At 38.6% G+C, this 20,732-nt stretch overlaps 1 protein-coding gene across 4 annotated transcripts in view; it reads left to right on the forward strand.

The window, feature by feature from the left end:
• The window catches only part of col22a1 (collagen, type XXII, alpha 1), a 272,437-nt gene extending 260,124 nt beyond the window's left edge, over window positions 1–12,313 (forward strand). For all 4 annotated transcript variants that reach the window (XM_073048247.1, XM_073048265.1, XM_073048274.1 and 1 more), the window contains 5 exons: window positions 898–1,077; window positions 2,551–2,617; window positions 3,905–4,087; window positions 7,674–7,751; window positions 8,715–12,313. In XM_073048247.1, the coding sequence (XP_072904348.1) occupies window positions 898–1,077; window positions 2,551–2,617; window positions 3,905–4,087; window positions 7,674–7,751; window positions 8,715–8,902 (696 nt within the window). In that variant the 3' untranslated portion in view covers window positions 8,903–12,313. The remainder of the gene's footprint in view (window positions 1–897; window positions 1,078–2,550; window positions 2,618–3,904; window positions 4,088–7,673; window positions 7,752–8,714) is intronic.
• Window positions 12,314–20,732: the final 8,419 nt, after the last annotated feature.

Here is a 20,732-nt window from a genome sequence, read left to right on the forward strand (position 1 = left end):
GACCCCCTCCAATGAGAATGATCAATATAAAAACATCAAAATAAAGATGTGTTTTTTCCATTGTATAGTCAAAGCCAATTCCATAAAGACCAAATATCAGCCAAAAACTTATTTGCTCTCAGTAGCTAAGTACTGTGTCAGTTTACTTATTTATTCCTCAAAATATCAAGGTGACATTCAGGTCAGTTTTAATAAGCAAGTAGATGCAAAGTCTGTTGGCTCAAGGCCTGGGCAAAGATTTCTGTAATTAACTTCTGGGATTGTGCAACAGCTAAACTGAATGTAGATGAGAAAATATGACTGGAAAAAACTCGCTATTTACAAAACCGTTCATTTTTCATTCCTAATGCAAAGTCTCAATCTGAAATGTTGACCATTTCTTTCCTTCCACAGCTGCTGTTTGACTCACTCACTTCTAGTAGCTTAATTTCGATCCATTTTCAATCCATTGGAATTAACAGAAAACAGTGTCAGATTCTGTAAAAGGTGTCAACAGCAAAAGGCACTAACAAAAAAAATTTGTATTTCCAGATCCCTGCCCATGATTGGTTAACTTCTTAATAGATCTAAATTTAATTCATACCTCAACTGACACCAGTAGAGGTAGTTAACAATACTTTAATAAGCAGTATACTTGCTCTGAAATATATTGAGTCATCATGATAATGTTTCCTTTATTTATCTTCCAACTTGATGCATTTATGATTTTATTAGAAATTCAGATCAGTGTGAATCTTCCAATCAAGTTCATGAAACAGACTGTTATTTAAGTTTGGCAAATAACTTGTTAAATATGTTTTTCTGAAAAAGGAAGAAATGATGAAAATGTCAAAAAGAAGTTCTTTATTTTTGGAGGATGTTATTACTGCTCCATTATGATTCTCTTTCTTTGAGCAGGGTGACCGGGGTTTTAAAGGTGAAAGAGGAAACCAGGGTGAGAAAGGACGTTCTGGTGATCCAGGCTTCCCAGGAATAAAAGGACATACTGGGATAATGGGTCCAACTGGGCCTCCTGGAGAACGAGGTCCAACTGGCCCACCAGGTCAACCAGGTTCTCCTGGCTTACCTGGGGAAAGAGTAAGTAACTGAAAAGTGATTATCAACCTTGTTATCAAAGTCAGTTAGAGATGTCAAGAAGTGAAAAAGATTTCTTCAGACTTGGAAACACTACAGCATACAATCAGAATATGTAGAAGCAGAATTAGGCCTTTCAACCCGTAGAGTCTTCTCCACTATTCAGTCATAGCTGATTTTCAACCCATTCTCCAGCCTTCTCACTGTACCTCTTCACCCCCTAACTAATCAAGAACCTGTCATTATCTGCCTTTAATATTCCCATTAACTTGGCCTCCACAGCCGTCTATAGCCATGTTCCGTCAAGTCACTACCCTCTGGCAGAATGGCCAATTCAATTGATGATTAGATAAAAGAGGTGTGGGTGGGGAAATTAACAGGATTCCTGCCTTCAACCGTTACCCAGTGACCTTTTGCATTACAATCTTTGTTCCATTCCGCTGTATCGCACCTGTTGTATATATTCTTACCATCTACTGGTTATTCTGTGAGCTTCTCGTGAGCAAGGAATTTCAAAATACAGTGATGTAAATGGCAATTAGCTAATCTGAATCATTCAGTACAAGACCTGCTGCTCTTTAAGTATAGGTCCATGTAGTTATTTATATAATTTTTAATTTTATTTGGAGATACAGTTGTCAAACATGCCTTTTTGTCCCAATGAGACACGCTGCCCAGCAACCCACCTGTTTAACCATAGCCCAATCACAGGACAATTTATAATGACCAATTAACTTGCTAACCAATATGTCTTTGGAGTGTGGGAGGCACCTAGAAGAAACGCACACAGTCACGGGGAGAATGTACAAACTCCATTCGGAATGGTGCTGGAACTGAATTCCGAACTGTTTCCACTGAGCTGTATTAACGTCATGCTAAACTCTACACATCCGTGACACCTCCTAATGTGAAGAGGGCTTCTGCTTCTGCTACTCTTTCAGACCCTGCTACCCATTAAGCGAAAAAGCCGTTACAGATATTCCGCTAAATCTATATTACATATTTTTTTAACTGGTCTGCTAAGGGAAACTGTCCCTTCTTATTTTTTTCGATCTGGGCCTCTTATCATTTTGTATATCTTAGTGAAGTCTCCCTGCAAGTACTTCTTTTCCAAAGTAATGGAAACTTTCCTTATGGCTACAATCTTTCATTCCTGTCAACATTCTTGTAGTCTTGTACACTGCCCTAACCAGAGAGTTGGAACTCTGTTTAATTTTCAGTCCTCCTTGTTTCCTATCTTGGACTTGATAATTTTGGAAACTAAAGAGTTATTTAGTGCAATCAAACCACCAGCGCACGAGAGGTAAAGGAAATAATTTAGATGTGTGCCTTTTTACATATTTTCTGTTTATTTAAAATTTCTTGTCTTGCCTCCTGGCATCTAATGTCAGATGGCAAAAATCATGTCAGATGAACAGATTTGCAGAACTTCCTCTCTGAATAGACAGTGACATATCATGGTGATGTTTTCCTTAGGGTGAGCCACCTTCATCTGAGTATTTGAGAAGACTTATAAGGGAAGAGTTATCGAAGCAGCTTGATGGTAGGTTGCACTGCATATTTCTGTAATTACTGTGCTCCACTTGCTTAAGAGTAGAAGCCTGGTACCAACTTTCAACCTAGTCTCAAGCAATATGGAGAAATTTTTCTTCCTCTAATTATTGTAATTGTGTTTGGGCACCCTCAATTGCCTAAACTGTTGGGTTCAAAACAATCCTATCATTTCAAAAGAATTTCTCATTTTAAAGCACATAGAAAAAAAATAAAATTTTAAAAGCAAAAACAATTAGTGTGCATTTCTGAGGGTTAGACTGGAATGTAAATCTCAAAAGGGAACTGAATTCTCCAAATACATACAGAGCATTCTGTACAAATCTGAAACAAAGTCTGAAAATGTTTACACTCAAAGTGCATCATCAGAAGAACAATTGTTCAAGCTTAGATTTTTGATAGGATGAACGCCACAAAGCACATTTGCTTTCTTCACAGATGCTGCCTGACCTGTTGACTATTTCCTTTGTTTACAGATGGGGCTAGTAAGGTGGAAACATTTGTGAGCTAAATTGCTTATAAAAATATTACTGAAAAATTGTTATGAATTTAATAAGGATTAAAATGTAATAAACTACTTGAATACTATTTAATTCTGTTGTTAATTTCCATGAAATTCATGTTCCCTCAACATGATATTAAACTCTGAGTAGTGATTTCAGTTTAGTCATGAGAGAGGGAGAGAGAAAGATTATGAATCAGACAATAACAGTGATATAGCTGGGAAATGATACTCTTTTTCTAATAATTTGACTAACACTGTTTCAAACACATTCCATTTACAGAAATAAAATCACATATGCTGGAAATCTAAAACAACAGGAGAAAATTCCGGATACATTATGATTAAAAATTCTTTACTGTCTTCTTTCAGTGAATGCCACTGTCACCTGTATTATTCAATCTGTCTTGGTGTCCAGATAACCACATTGATTCCATTTGTTCTCTCTCCCTCTCCATCTTCTTTGCAAATTAATTTGATTTCTAATTTTGGTTTCGATTAAAATTTTGGTTAAAATGTTAACTAGGTTTCTTTCCCCACAGATGTTGGCCGATCTATTGAGTTTTGCTGGCATTTTAAAATTTTTGTTAGTATAAACTCTGTGGATGTGATGATCAAATCTACAGTTCTGCAACTAGACTGCATGTATCAATATACCTCCTGCAGACAATGATAAATTAAACTGCAGAAACATTGTTTAAAATAAAAATAAATGTGAAAATGCTTTTGCTATGTCATTGAGTTATTTAAAAAATACTCTGTTCATTTTGTTTTCAGCTCGGTTGTCCTATCTCATGTCTCAGTTTCAACCAGCTTCCATTAAGCCAGCACCTGGAAAGCCAGGGCCTCCTGGTCCACGAGGGAATGATGGATTTCCAGGGAGACCTGGTGTTCCAGGAGAGCCCGGCCCACCCGGAGAACAAGGTCTAGAGGGAGCCAGAGGACCAGTAGGTCCAAAAGGTACAGACATGCTTCATTTTAAACCATGATCTTAAGTAGAACTTATTCAAAGTCCCTTGATTGAACCAGTTTTATGAGAAAAATCCTGATTTACTTATTAATCATTTTTTGGTATTGTGAAATGATTAAGACTATGACTTACAAATTCTAACACATTTATCTCATCGTTCACATTATGACTTTCTATTCGGTTATGAGGTGAATGTGCTCACTGCAGACATAATTTTGATACAGCAAATCATAAACACAAGAAATTCTGCAGGCACTGGAAATCCAGAGCAACACAGATAAAATGCTGAAAGAAATGAACAGGTCAGGCAGTATCTATGGAGGGAAATAAACAGTCACAATTTCGGGCTGAGACCTTCTTCAGGATTGGAAAAGAAGGTGTCAGAATCCAGAACAAGACATTGAGGGAGGGGAAAGAGTAAAAGCTGGTAGGTGTTAGGTGAAACCAGATGAGGGGGAAGCTCGAGAAAATCTGCAGATGCTGGAAATTCAAACAACAACACACACAAAATGCTTGTGGAACACAGCAGGCCAGGCAGCATCTATAGGGAGAAGCGCTGTCAACGTTTCGGGCCAAGACGTCAACAGCGCTTCTCCCTATAGATGCTGCCCGGTCTGCTGTGTTCCACCAGCATTTTGTGTGTGTTGTTGAGGGGGAAGCTGGATGGGTGGGGGAGGGGTGAAATGAGAGGCTAGGAGATGATAGGTGGTGAGGGGCTGCAAAAGAAGAAATCTAACAGGATAAGACAGCAGACCAGTGAAGAAAGGGAAGGAAGAAGGGAACCAAAGGGAAGTGATAGGCAGTTAAGGAGAAGAGATGGAGTAACTAGAATGAGGAATGGAAAAAGAGATATGGGGAGGCTGGAGAAATTACTGGAAATTAAAGATACCGATATTCATGCCATCAGGTTGGAGGCTACCTGGATGGAATAAGAGCCTAAGGTTGGCCTTGTAATGGCAGTAAAGAGGGCAATTATTTTGATCCCAGTTCCAATGTCTCAAAGGATCGAGAAGCAAATTCAGTTGTAACATTCCAAAAAGATTTTTTTTCATATATTGTAAAGAAAATGAAGAGCAATGAAAAAATTTCAGAGCCATGAAGAAAGAACAAAGCTGTGGGACTAATTTAGTGTCCCCTTTAAAAACAGCCGTCACTATGGCAGGGAGAAGAATGATTATGACAAAAAACTGATAAGTAATATAAAAAGGCACAGACTTTTATGAATGTATCAAAAGGAAGTGGATGGCAACAGCAAGTGTGGGACCCCTGGAGACTATGCAATAACATGAAACAAGGAAACAATAAATAAATTAAATCAATATTTCACAGCAATCTTCACAACACTGCAAAATCTCAAATAGTTCTGACAGACGTTTCAAATATTGTAAAATAACTACCACAAAGGGCAAGACATAAGAAAAACTAGCGGACCTAGAAGTTGACAAATAGCCAGGTCCTCATAACTTACACCCAAGGGATTTAAAGGACATGGCTGCAGAGATGGTGGAACCACTGATTGATTATTTTCAGAACTCATTGAATGTAGAAAAACACAAATTGGAAAACCACAGATGTGATTCCTTTGTTCAAAGGAGGGTAGATAGAAACCAGGAAACTGTAGGTAGGGTCTGTTGATTGGTTGCATCACAGCCTGGTATGGAAACACCAATTCCCTTGAATGGAAAAGTCTGCCATAAGTACTGTATATGGCCCAGTCCATCATAGGTAAAGCTTCCCCACCTTTGAGAACATCTACACGGAGAACTGTCATAGGAAAGCAGAATCCATCATCAAGGATCCCTACCATCAAGGCCATAATTCTTGCTACTGCCATCAGGAAGAAGATACAGGAGCATCAGGATTCACACCACCAGGTTCAGAAACAGTTATTACCCCTCAACCGTCAGGCTGTCGAATCAGTGCAGATAATTTCACTCGCCCCATCACTGAAATGTTCCAACAACATATGGACTCCCTTTCAAGGACTCTCTATATCATGTTCTCAATATGTATTGCCTATTTATTGTTAATTTTTTTTCTTTTGCATTTTCACTCTTTGGTGTCTTTTGCTCATTGGTTGTTAGTCCATCCTGCAGAGTGTGGTCTTTCATTGATTTTACTGTACTTTGAATGACCACAAAGAAACAAATCTCAATATTGTTTGTGGGGACATACAGTATTTGTACTTTGATAATAAATGTACTTTGAACTTGAACTTTATTAGCCTAACATCTGTTGTAAGTAAAATGTTGGAGTCTATAATTAAGGAAGAAGAAGGTGAGGTTTAATGCAATTAAACCAGGTCAATATGGTTTTAAAATTGGTTAATCATGTTTAACAAATTTGCTAAAAATCTTTGAGATGTGACAGAGTCAATTAAGAGAAATCAATATAATTAAGAGAAATCAAAAGTCACTTGGTGTTTTGTAAAGGCTGTTGCACTTGAGGTATTAAGCAAAATAGGTTATCTAATGTAAACAGAGAGTCAGTGTGTTTCGGGCTGGACGTATGTAATTAGTAAAGAACCCTGAGGATCAGTTCTTGGCCTTGAATGATTTATAATTTATGTTAATAACCTAAAAGAAGGGGCAGTATTTAAAGTGTCCTGGTTTGCCGATGACTTGAAAATAGGCAGGAGGGCATGTTGTGATGAGAATAAAAGGATGCTGCAACTGGATATAGAAAGGTTAAATGAATGAGCAAACAAATGGTACATGATGCTTAATGTGGGAAAATGTAAAGTTGCGCATTTTAGTAAGAAGAATCTAAAGGCATCTTATTATTCCAAGAGATTGTGGATGAGTGAAGTAGAAATGGGTTTAGGTTTTCTTGTGTAAGAACTGCAAAAGGTTGGCAGGCAACTACAGCAAGTAGTTGGAAAGGCAAATAGCACATTTACCTATATTGAAGAGAATTGGAGTTCAGAAATACTGAAGGAGATTGTTAATGCTATTGTAGAGAGTACAGGTGATAATACAGCAAGACTACTGTGGATAATTTTGGTCTGCTTATTTAAGAAAAAAAATGTATTGAGGCTGTCCAAAGGGGATTCAAGGAGCTAATTCCTGGATGCGAGAGTTATAAGCAGCTAAAGAAATAAGATGTATAGTCTAGTAGGATTAAAATATATAACATCCTTCTGAAGCATGTCAAGGTAGATGTTGAAATGCTTCCACTAGTGGGTGTATCTTGAACATAGTGAAAAAGCTACAAGATTAGGGCGCAATCATTTAAAATTGAGAGTGGTGATTCTTTGGAATTCTAGATCAGTGGGGTACTTACAGGGGAAGTAGATAAAGTTGTGAAAGATCAAGGAATTGAGAATTGTGGGGAATTGATGCAGAAGTGGAGAGGAGACCAAGGGCTAATCATACTGAATGTTGTGGCAAGCTTAGAATTCCAACTGGTCTGCTCTTGCTCCTATTTTTGAATATTCTTGTATTGGTCAAGCATTAAGAGATCCATCAATGTAGCAAATTTGATTTGCTCTACACAATCTACCTTTTTCACAAACACATCCTTGACATCTTATCTCTCACCTCTACCTTGTAATAAGTGCTTCAATGTTATGTTCAGGTGATAAAGGTGAAAAAGGTGAACAAGGAGCAATGGGCATTGGACAGAGGGGTGATCCTGGTCTGCCAGGCCCTCCGGGTAAGATATGCATTCTTCCATTTCTTTAAAGTTGTTACATATTGTAACTATGGTTTAAAAATTAGTGGAAATTATATCAATTGAAATTAGGATTGTGGTTCTGCTTTTTTAGGCAACGTGTGTTGCAGAACTTAATGTGGGGTTTGAAGGTAATGGGAGAATAAAGTATGATTAGTGCAAAGTTAATGTAAGTGAATTCTTGATGGTCAGCAAGGGCCTTCATTAAATTACACTGTGATTTTCCAGAAGCAAATTCACTCTGGGGAGCATCATGTGAATCTCCATGAGATCATAAAACATAAGAGCAGAATTAAGCCAATCATGGCTGATTTATTTTCTCTCTCGACCACATTCTCCTGCCTTCTCCCCATAGCCATTGACATGCTTACTAATAAGATGCCACCAACTTGTGTTTTAAATATACTTTGAATATATCTCCTTTGCAGGCATTTCACTGCTTAAATACCTCTGATAATACTCATAAGCAGAACACTATGGTCTGACAAAAGTACTGGATTATTTTTGAATGAAAATTAACTCATCAGTTAATAACTCATCGGGGTGATTGATAAGTTAGTGCCCTAAGGTAGAAGGAGATGAGTTATTAACTTCAAACTTTCTGCATAATCACTCAAAGAGTTGATCTGCATGTGCGTGTAACGAGAGCTGTACAATTCATCTCCTTCTACCTTAGGCCACAAACTTATCAATCACCCCTGCTGTGGACACTTTCTGGAGGTCTAAGATCTGTAAGCTCCATGACTGCTGGACTAAATGTGTGAATGTAGGAGGGGACTATATTGAAAAATAAATGTGCTAGATTTTCTAAAATTGACTCCTTCTACCTTAGGCCACGAACTTATCAATCACCCCTCATACTTAAAAATGCATAATCTTCCTTTTGTTCAAACCTTCACACATCTGAAATAACCAGCAATTATAAGTTGTATTTCATAATTATAGGCATTGCTGGAACGCCTGGCTATGGAAAAGATGGACTGCCTGGTATTCCAGGACCACAAGGAGAGCCCGGCCAACCTGGCATTGCTGGCACACAGGGACCCCCTGGGCAGAATGGAGTTTGTGACCTGGCACAGTGTGCTCTCTATGCAAGCCTCGCCAGTCGGCCATCCAATCAAAAAGGACCTTAAATCAAGATGCAAAGAATTTAAAAAATTTGAAGGATTGAGGCTGTTTGGCTTGAAATACAATAACAATTAGCAGCCTAAACAAAGATCACTCCAAATACACTTGCTGCTGGCCAGGTGTGCTTTGATGCAAGTTCCTCTTCTTTCACTGGAGATTTCGACTGGATCCTAGCCATTAAGCACACAAATCTTCCTTCTGAAGATCTGCACCAGCTCTTAATTGTGACTTAACTGTGTGGTTTTAAAGCTTTCTAACTATACATATTTTCCAATTCTGCAGCTATTTTCCACCAGATTTTCATCTCTACTACACAACAATCTCATGTGACATATTATGGTGCAATTTACTATTTCTGGATTATTCAGTTGTGCTTGATTTCAGTGTTATGAATATATAGTATATGAAGTAGAAGTACCACCAAATGTGTTGAATTCCACATGAAATATTTAAAAGAAAATATCTCTTCCACTCACCCTAAAAGGTTATCCATCAAACCTCCACTTCAAAAGAGCATCCTGCCCTTCGCACCTAGAAATTCATTTCTGATCAGTAGCACTAAATATGTTATACAGCATCATCCACACATTATGTTCTCACTCTAAAATTTATTTGAATAATGTCAATGAAACTGAATTTTAAAGGCAGAGTACAATGTGTTGACATTGACTATATAACACATTCAGCAGGGATAAATGTCAAAGCATGTGCTTTTTATATCCATTTCCCAAACCAGCCATCCTGTTCATCTTCACACTGTCACTTTATTTCCCTTTTTTTCCAAGCATTTGGATGAGCAAAAAGTTGCTTCTCATTTCTCCTCTTTGAATTGGGAAAGAAAGAACAGATTGTGTGCCAGATCTTTATACATGCATTACAGCAGCTACGTATCAGCAAGAGTCATTGAATATTCATTCATTTGAATTTTAGGTGAGAGGCTTAATGATCCAAGCAGTTATTTGTTTCCTAATTGGACTGCAGGAGACAGTAATTTAAAAAAATGTAAATATGTTATTTTAAACAAAGAGAAATAATATTTGTCCTGGGTACATAGCCGTTCTACGTGAATAGATAGTTTAAATTGTTCTGCATCAACATCAGCAAACTGCCTTTCCCCAAATACCATCCACTGCTCACCAGCAAAATGTTGATGAAGTGTGCATTGCTGTAAGCTTTTAGGTTTCAAAGTATGGCAGCAAGATGTGGCCTTGATCTATTTCTAGTCCACTTAATCCATACGGTGCCATTGATCATCTTAAGGCCAAGAGCATTCTGGCATCCATTCTACACATGTGAGCAGGTTAGCCAAACACAATCTTGCCTTTAAATATATTCCACACAAAATAGTGTGGTTTATTTCTCTTGCCCTTTATAACCAATTACATATTGTTTTACTCTTAATATATCTCATTTGAGATTCATTTTCTCAGGACAGATGGGGTCTATGTAGCTCGCTGCTTAACTATGTATTTAGAGATCAAGTTCATGTAAATAAACAGTTTTTTAAAATCAAAGAATAATATCAGTATTCGGAAGGATAAGCACAAAAGCAAAGGTATTTTGAACAAATATTACAGATTCTATTATTTAATTAATCATTTTGAAACACCTCACACCATATATTAAATAGGTAACATAAAATATAAGTAATTTGGCTAATTCTTTCCAGTCCATTTTCTCCACATAACTAGAATGGTGCTCTGCCCTTAGCACCACTCACCAACAACCTGATTCAAGAACTCATTGGAGGCATACAAAAATGCAACTGTGCTTCTTAACATTGGCCTGCTTTAAATATTGAGTCTTAGGGCAACTATTCAGTTAGCACATTTAACATTTAGGGTTCAACAACAGAGTGAATCAAGGGAATAAATAATGGATTCCTGGGCAAGTGGTTTTGAGCTATACCCATCTATATCTTCCATTACATCAGGAAGTTCTAGCCAGAAACCCTTCCTGTCTTGAAGTGACCTAGATCTGTGATAATACTTTATGTGCCATTAATGTATGTTTTTTAAACTCTATTAATTTGATTTACAATTTTAAATATTAAGTAATGCACAATTGCCATTTGAAATTTTTAACATTTAGGAGATTCCCAGTCCAATATATCTAATTTGATGTTACTTCACGTGATATGGCAGTTGAATGAGTATGGCATAGGCTTACTTATTACTGAGGTATCATGAAAAGGAATTGCAAATATTCCATAAATAATATCTCTACACACATAGCTGCCACAGCATTATCTAAAGTGATCTAGAAAGTATACTGAAATGTTACCGTATTCTAACTTGTAGCAAGAAGGTAGTTGTAGCATGAATTGTAACAAAAGTCACGGTAGAGTAATATCAGACTGGGTGTAAAACTGATAAGCTGCCAAGTGTCCATCAGATTCCTGGGAATGGGCCAATGGTACTGTGGAAAAATATTGATAAAACTAAATATTATAATCACATTTTAAATATATTCATAGATTCTAAATTATTACCTAAGTAAAAATATTCAACAGCATGAATTGATCTTAGATAAATAATTGATACCCTTGATTGAATTCCCAGAAATAGCAGCTGATAACCTTTCAGAAATCCAAGATTTTTTTCTTTGGGGAACTTTTAACACCTGGATAACTGATTTAGTGATGTACAAGGCTGTGCTAATGCCTACCCAGTGGAATATAATTAAAAAAAAAAGATCTAAATTTACAATTAGAAGAATTATACTTTAATTAACTTACTTGGATTGGATAAATTGACAGTCAAATGTGTGTATTATTGAGGCAACATAAATAGAACTATGAATGCCTTTCAAAATATAAAGCTCTTAAAGGTGACATAATTCTCCTAAAGAAAATCCGAATTTCATATCAACCCTAAATGAAAGCTTTTATGTATTGGGCACATTCACATCTTTTGTGTGTAAGTATTATGCTACAAAATACCCAAGTAGTGAGTAAGTTTTCCAAAAATGGATTAACGAAAAACCGTACTCTGTGCAATCTCCTATGTCATGCATCTTTTGATGTTGTTTTCAGTGGCCCAGCACCACAAGAAAGACTTGTAAGCCAATGTTTCTCTTTTGCTGTTGGGAGCAACTGACTGGTGCGTTGTTGAGTCTTTTTATTGCATGACTCATTGAATGTCTTTCTCATTAGAGTTAATGATGACATTTTTTATATGTTTCCAAGTTTGACCTGGCTTTATAAGTGGACTGGTTCCATTTCCTGTTTGATTTGCATTTGATTTGTAGACACAGGACAGTTGTCAATGAACAGTGCTCTTCACAGATTAATTCTGTGATAGAATTCTGTGTTACAATGTTATGAATATTTTGTGCTTGTACTTACCTTTGTTTCTTTGACTTAATTGTTCTGATTTCCATTGTCCTCTTTGACTCAAATAAACTTTTAATAATGATTCCGAAGTCCTTAAAGCTGCTCTCGACTACCCCACCCCTCCATTGTTTCTTCCCTATATATACACGTTTTAGACAATACCTGAGAAAATATACCTCATCTTTGCATTTTTATCAACCTATTTTAAATATCTATGTTGGATAAAGTAAATGGTAGACATAGTAATAAAATTATTTCCTTTTATTTTCTTATGATATTCAGAGACAGATTAAGCATGAAGCTTTAACAATTGAATGGGTTTGCTGATGCTCAGCACTGTATTCAATCTTCCTGTTCACTCTCTGTCATTGCCTCCTGACATAACAGATTTGAAATGTTAGAAACATAAGAGTTTTACATGCACATGGAAATTGTGGTGTAACTGTTAAGTTATTTTTTTAAAGCTTGCTTTATTATTGTACTTTGTGAGATTTGAAACAATTTAAAGAATATTGATCTGTGAAGGAAGATCACTTCAACAGTATAGTTCCTTCTGTTTATCACAGATTGGGTTGTTTTTTTTCCGATGAAACTCATGGAGCTACTCCTTGAACGTGATTGTAGAATTATTATTTAAGTATGTACATTTATGTGTATAAAATATAGAGCATGAGTGACAAGTGTTGTGCTGTCAATACATTATTAATGCAGAAGTATTTCTTTAAAACAAAATTTAACATTGATTGGATGGGATAAGGGGATGTGGAACAGTTTCAAGCATGTCCGGTGTCCCAATTGAATTGGGAGCAACTCACAGGTCCATGAGTGAAATTTACAAGGGGGCATTTGCAGGTTTTCAGCATTTTTCCAGTGGCCAAATCGAATCAGGATTAAGAGAAGAGGAAAGGTAAATAACTAAGGAGGTATGTTTCTGCTAAGTTTCTTCTTCATCTGTTAGTTGTGTTCGTTGTGTGAGATGTGGGAATTCTGGAGGAAGGCATTGGTGAGGCCTCATTTGGATTGTTGTGAGTAGTTTTGGGCCCCTTATCTAAGAAAGGATGTGCTGACATTGGAGAAGGTTCAATGGAGATTCACAAAAATGATTTTGGGATTGAAAGGCTTATCACCTAAGACCATAAGACCCTAAGATATGGGACCGGAAGTAGGCTATTCGACCCATTGAGTCTGCTCCACCATTCAATCATGGGCTGATCCAATTCTTCCAGTCATCCCCACTCCCCTGCCTTCACCCCATACCCTTTGATGCCCTGGCTAATCAAGAACATATCTATCTCTGCCTTAAATGCACCCAATGACTTGGCCTCCACAGCCACTCATGTCAACAAATTCCACAGATTTACAATCCTCTGGCTAAAGTAATTTCTCCGCATCTCTGTTCTAAATGGACTTCCTTCAATCCTGAAGTCGTGCCCTCTTGTCCTAGACTCCCCTACCATGGGAAATAACTTTGCCATATCTAATCTGTTCGGGCCTTTTAACATTTGGAATGTTTCTATGAGATTCTCCCCTCATTCTCCTGAACTCCAGGGAATACAGCCCAAGAGCTGCCAGATGTTGCTCATACGGTAACCCTTTCATTTCTGGAATCATTCTCATGAATCTTCTCTGAACCTTCTCCAATGTCAGTATATCCTTTCTAAAATAAGAATCCCAAAACTGCACACAATACTCCAAGTGTGGTCACACGAGTGTTTTATAGAGCCTCAACATCACGTCCCTGCTCTTATATTTTATACCTCTAGAAATGAATGCCAATATTGCATTCGCCTTCTACACTACCGACTCAACCTGGAGGTTAACCTTTAGGATATCCTGCACAAGGACTCCCAAGTCCCTTTGCATCTCTGCATTTTGAATTCTCTCCCCATCTAAATAACACTCTGCCCGTTTATTTCTTCCACCAAAGTACATGACAATACACTTTCCAACACTGTATTTCATTTGCCACTTCTTTCCCCATTGCCCTAATCTATCTAAATCCCTCTGCATGCTCTCTGTTTCCTCAACACTACCTGCTCCTCCACGTATCTTTGTATCATCAGCAAACTTAGCCACAAATCCATTAATCCCATAGTCCAAATCATTGAGATACATCATAAAAAACAGGGGTCCCAACACTGACCCCTGTGGAACTCCACTGGTAACCGGCAGCCAGCCAGTATAGGATCCCTTTATTCCTACTGCCTGTTTTCTGCTGATTAGCCAATGCTCCACCCATACTAGTAACTCCCTTGTAATTCCATGGGCTCTTATCTTGCTAAGCAGCCTCATGTGTGGCACCTTGTCAAAGGCCTTCTTAAGATCTAAGTACACCACATCCACTGCATCTACTTTGTCTACCCTGCTTGTAATTTCCTCAAAAAATTGCAGTAGGTTAGTCAGGCAGGATTTTCCTTTCAGGAAAACATACTGGCTTTGGCCTATCTTGTCATGTGCCTCCAGGTATTCCATAATCTCATCCCTAACAATCGATTCCAACAACTTCCCAACCACTGATGTCAGGCTAACAGATCTATAGCTTCCTTTCTGCTGTGTCCCATCCTTCTTAAATAGCAGAGTAACATTTGTAATTTTCCAGTAACATCCAGTACAATGCCAGAATCTATTGATTCTTGAAAGATTATCGTTAATGCCTTCGCAATCTCTCTAGCTACTTCCTTCAGAAGCTGAGGGTGCATTCCATCAGATCCTGGAGATTTATCCTCCCTCAGACCACTAAGCTTCCTGAGCATGTAATTTTCACTGAACATGTTTCACTTTCCTGACACTCTTGAATGTCTGGTATACTGCTGATGTCTTCCACTGTGAAGACTGATGCAAAATACGCGTTCATTTCCTCTGCCACCTCTGTGTCTTGCATTACAATATCTGCAGCGTCATTTTCTATTGGTCCTATATCTACCCATAACTCTCTTTTACCCTTTATATACTTATAAAAGCTTTTAGTATCTTCTTTGGTATTAGTTGCTAGCTTCATTTCATAATTCAACTTTTCCTTCCTCATGAACTTCTTAGTTTCCTTCTGCAAGTGTTTAAAAGCTTCCCACTCCTCTATCTTCCCACTAGCATTGGCTTCCTTGTATGCCCTCTCTTTTGCTTTTACTTTGGCTCCAACTTCACTTGTCAGCCATGGTAGTGTCCTTCTTCCATTCGAAAATTTCTTCTTATTTTGAATATATCTATCTTGCACTTCCCTCATTTTTTGCAGAAACTCCAGTCATTGCTCCTCTGCTGTCCTTCCTGCTGGTGTCCCTTTCCAGTGAACTTTGGCCAGTTCCCATCTCATGCCATTGTAATTTGCTTTATTCCACTGAAATACCGACACACTGGAATTTTGTTTCTCTTCAAATTTCAAAGTGAACTCGATCATATTGTGATCACTGTTCCCTAAGGATTCCTTAACCTCAAGGTCTCTTATCATCTCTGGATCAGTGCACAACACCCAATCAGCACAGCTCAACAACAAGCTGTTCTAAAAAGCCATCCCTTAGACATTCTACAAATTCTCTCTCTTGAGGTCCAGTACTGGCCTGGTTTTCCCAATCCACTTTCATGTTAAAATCCCCAATGATTATCATGCCATTGCCCTTCTGACACGCCTTTTCTATCTCCTGTTCTGATTTGTAATCCAAATCCTAGCTACTGTTTGGCCTGTATACAACTGCCATTAGGGTCCTTTTACCCTTGCCATTTCTTAACTCAACCCATAAAGACTCAACACCTTCTGATCCTATGTCATCCCTTTCTAACAATTTAACATTATTTCTTATAGACAAGGCCACACCACCCCCTCTGACTACTAACCTATCTTTCCGATACACCGTATATCCTTAGACGTTCAGCTCCCAATGGTAACCATCCTTTAGCCAAGTTTCAGAGGTCATACTTGCCAATCTGTAGCTGAATTTCAAGATTGTCCATTTTATTTCGTATGCTGTGTGCATTCAAATATAACACTTTCTGTCCAGTAATTGTTGCTTTCTGATTTAATTGCACCATGCCTTTATATGAGGAGCATTTGATGGCTCTGGGCCTGTACTCACTGGAATTCAGAAGAATGAGGGGGGATCTCATTGAAACCTATTGAATGTAATAAGGCCTCAATAGAGAGGATATTTCCTATGGTGGGGGGAGTCTAGGATCAGAGTTAATTCAGAATGGAGATGAAGGGGAATTTTTCAGCTAGGGAGTGGTGAATCTGTGGAATTCATTGCCACCTGTGGAGACCAGGTCATTGGCTGTATTTAAGGCAGAGGTTGATGAATTCTTGATAAGTCATGGTATGAAAGGTTACAGGAAGGAGGCAGAAGAATGGGGTTGAGAGGAAAATGGATCAGCCATGAGCAAGTGGTGGACCAGACTCAACAGGCCGAATGGGCTAATTTTGCTCCTATGCCTTATGGTCTTTTGTTAGTTAGGTAGGGATGGGGTTAAATAATAACATATCATGTGTCACTCTTTTCTAACTGAAATCCAGCTTGCTAACATTCTCATTCTCATTGTGGATATGGGCAGCTCAAAATTCATAAGCTCATGCATTTGGCATCTGATGATATTGTTAAAATCCCTCTGTAGATCTAAGATAACATGGGTCTGCGCCACACATTCAATATAACAGTTTAATTCATGGTCCTCAACAGAACCCTGTACTAATATGCTTAAGTAGTAATTAATAGATATCTGGAGTGTTGTGTGTGTAACCTCATGTAACAAACTACACATGATGAAAATAACCTAAACTGGACTATTTCGAAACGCACTGCCTATCCAATCAGGCTAACTCTACACCTGATTCTTTTGTGGTAAGTAGAAGTATTGGTTGTCTTCCTGGCCCAATAAAATACTTGTATAGCATTCCAACTATCCTCAGAATTACATCTATTTTTTACAAGACACCCAGGTTCGTTGTAATCTTGCTGAAAGGAGGTTGAGAGGTTTTGTTATTAAAGCAAGATACCAGGGCAGTGTTGAATCATGCTATAAAGGCAGTGGGTAATGATGTGAAATCAGTTTGGGTTGAAATGAACAGTAGGGGAAGGAACGCAAACACGAGGAAATCTGCAGATGCTGGAAATTCAAGCAACACACACACAATGCTGGTGGAACACAGCAGGCCAGGCAGCATCTGTATGAAGAAGTACAGTTGACGTTTTGGGTCGAGACCCTTCATCAGGACTAACGGAAAAAAGATAGTAAAAGATTTGAAAGGGGGAGGGGGAGATCCAAAATGATAGGAGAGGACAGGAAGGGGAGGGATGAAGCTAAGAGCTGGGAACTTGATTGGCAAAAGGGATACAAGGCTGGAGAAGGGGGAGTATCATAGGACGGAAGGCCTTGGAAGAAAGAAAGTGGAAGGGGAGCACCAGAGGAAGATGGAGAACAGGCAAGGAGATATTGTAAGAGGGAGAGAAAAAAATAGGGATGGGGTAAGAAGGAGAGGAGGGGAATTAATAGAAGTTAGAGAAATCAATGTTCATGTCATCAGGTTGGAGGCTACCCAACAGAATATAAGGTGTTGTTCCTCCAACCTGAGTGTGGCTTCATGTCGACAGTAGAGGAGGCCATGGATAGACGTATCAGAATAGGAATGGGAGGCCGCGTGTGGCCGCGGGGAGATCCTGCTTCCTCTGGTGGACAGAGAATAGGTGTTCAGTGAAACGGTCTCCCAGTCTGCGTCGGGTCTCACCAATATATAAAAGGCCACACCGGGAGCACCGGACACAGTATATCACACCAGCAGACTCACAAGTGAAGTGTCGCCTCACCTGGAAGGACTGTCTGGGGCCCTGAATGGTGGTGAGGGAGGAAGTGTTAGGGCAGGTGTAGCACTTGCTCTGTTTACAAGGATAAGTGCCAGGAGGGAGATCGGTGGGAAAGGATGGTGGGGGGGGGGGGGGAAGAATGGACAAGGGGTTGCGTAGGGAACGATCCCTGCAGAAAGTGGGGGGAGGGAAAGATGTGTTTGGTGGTGGGATCTCATTGGAGATGGCAGACGTTACGGAGAATTATATATTGTACACGGAGGCTGGTGGGTGGTAGGCGAGGACAAGAGGAACCCTATCCCTGGTGGGGTGGCAGGAGGATGTGGTGAGAGCAGGTGTGTGCTAAATGGGAGAGATACATTTGAGGGCAGTGTTGATGGTGGAGGAAGGGAAGCCCCTTTCTTTAAAAAATGGAAGACATCTCCTTTGTCCTGGAATGAAACCCGAAATGATAGGAGAAGACAGGAGGGGGAGGGATGAAGCTAAGCCCGAAATGATAGGAGAAATAGGAGATAGTAGGGGAAGGAAGACAAGGGTGGGATTTGTCTATAAACACCCAAACTATGACATCTCAGTGGGTCGGAGATAAACAGGGAAATATGAAGGGCGTGCTTGAAGGGAACTGTAATTTTCATAGGTGATTTTAATCTACTTATCGATTGGACTAACCAAACTAGCAAGGGTATCATAGAAAAACAATTTGTGGAATGCTTTTGGAAAATGGGTTTTTCAGATTGTGATATTTCAAGGAACGAAATGTTGAACATGTCAAAGAGAGGATGTAGATACATTCTACATCTGATTCTTGCTTTGTGTCAGACAGTGCTGGTGTACAGATGAAAATTAATTGACATGGGGAACATCAAAATTAGTTGTAAAGGTGAGCGCAGGCAAGCATATGCATTGTTTAACTTTAATGATTTTTGGCTTTTAATGTGTTTTTAATCAAATGTATTTGTTTCATAATTTAAATGTATTTGAATAGTTTTAAACATTTCTATCAGGCATTTAAAATGAATTCAAATGTCATTGACAGTGAGTTTATAGTAACACTGTCACAATATTCTGGGTTATGGGGCTTCATAATATATTGTCTGAGGTCTGCACAATGCTTCAAGCCCAACCCTCCGCATCAGGTGACATTAAGTCCAGCCAGCAATCATAACTGATGAATCTAGGCAGTGAGGCAGGTACAGCATGATCTGGCCCTACATTCATTCATATCTCAGATTTACCTCAACTGAACAGCTAGGTGTAAAATTAGGATAAATATAGACCTGGGAAGCCAATAGTTTATTTTGAATTTTTAAATTATAATGAAATATTAACAAGATGAAAAAGTGCTGCTTATTATATATCACAATATATATGCCCAGTGAATTATACAATAGTGTTAATTTGCACAAGAATTATAAAATCTTTGTTTAAAATTACTCTCTTCCACTTAACCTACGGTACTGTTTACTGCTTTTTCATTAGAGGGGTTATTAGTGTTCTGTGATGAAGAGAACCCGCCTTATTTGCTCTGACCTATGTATTGACTTCAGATCCATGATGTGGTTGACATTTATCTGCCCTCTTAAATAGCCCAGCAGGACAGTTCAGAGACAATATTTCAATTACTTTATTGTTGTATACTTTTTCTGAGGTACAGGAGTTCCCTAATAAAGAAGCCATTGAGTGTATGTTCTCTGTATGTCCCTGGTCTTCTGCTGCTGTCGCCCATCCGCTTCAAGGTTCAACATACTGTGCACTCAGAGATGCTCTTCCACACACTATGCTATTGTCTTGTCAGCTTGAACCGGTCTGGCCATTTTCCTCTGACCTCTCTCATTACCAAGGGGTACTCACCCACAGAAATGCAGCTCATTCGATGTTTTTGTTTGTTTTTCACACCATTCTCTGTAAAGTCTGGAGACTGTTGTGTGTGAAAATCCCAGGCAGTTGTTCAATTCACCCTATTTGGCATCAACAATCAATCCACAAAGTCACTTAGATCACAGTTCTTCCCCAATCTGATGTTTGGTCTGAACAACAACAGAATCTCTTCTTCTTCTTCAAATCTCTTACTATCTTTCCTTTCGGTTAGTCCTGACGAAGGGTCTCAGCCCGAAATGTCAACAGCGCTTCTCCCTATCGATGCTGTCTGGCCTGCTGTGTTCTACCAGCATTTTGTGTGTGTTGTTGTTTGAATTTCCAGCATCTGCAGATTTCCTCGTGTTTATTCTTCTTCTTGTGTTGTTTTATGGCAGTTGGCAAACCAGCTTTAAGGTGCATTACCGCCACCTACTGGACTGGAGTGTGGATTGTTTGATAAACAGGAGGAATGAAAAGAATTGTATTCCCTAAATTCTATATAATAAACCAGAGTCTTTCAGATACTTCATGATATAGGTCCATATTTCTCTTGCACTCCCACCTAAAATGTCTTCTACACCCACAGCAGTTTTTTTGTTTATCTGAAGCGCTCCTATCATCTTCATTCTTTCTCTTTCATACTCTTACATTTTATCAATACATGTTCAACTGTTTCTGGTTGATTACAGTATTCACACAACCCAGTTGGATGTTTCCCTATTTTGTATAATGTGTAATTAAGACTTAAGTGACCAATTCTTAATCGACTGATGATCAATTCTATCTTTCTATGCCCACCTGATATTCTTTGGTATCTGACTTGCCTTTGTATTTTGTACAGTTGTCTCCCTGTTTCACTCT

This window comes from Hemitrygon akajei, chromosome 1 (genome assembly GCF_048418815.1).
Source record: "Hemitrygon akajei chromosome 1, sHemAka1.3, whole genome shotgun sequence".
Taxonomy (NCBI): domain Eukaryota; kingdom Metazoa; phylum Chordata; class Chondrichthyes; order Myliobatiformes; family Dasyatidae; genus Hemitrygon; species Hemitrygon akajei.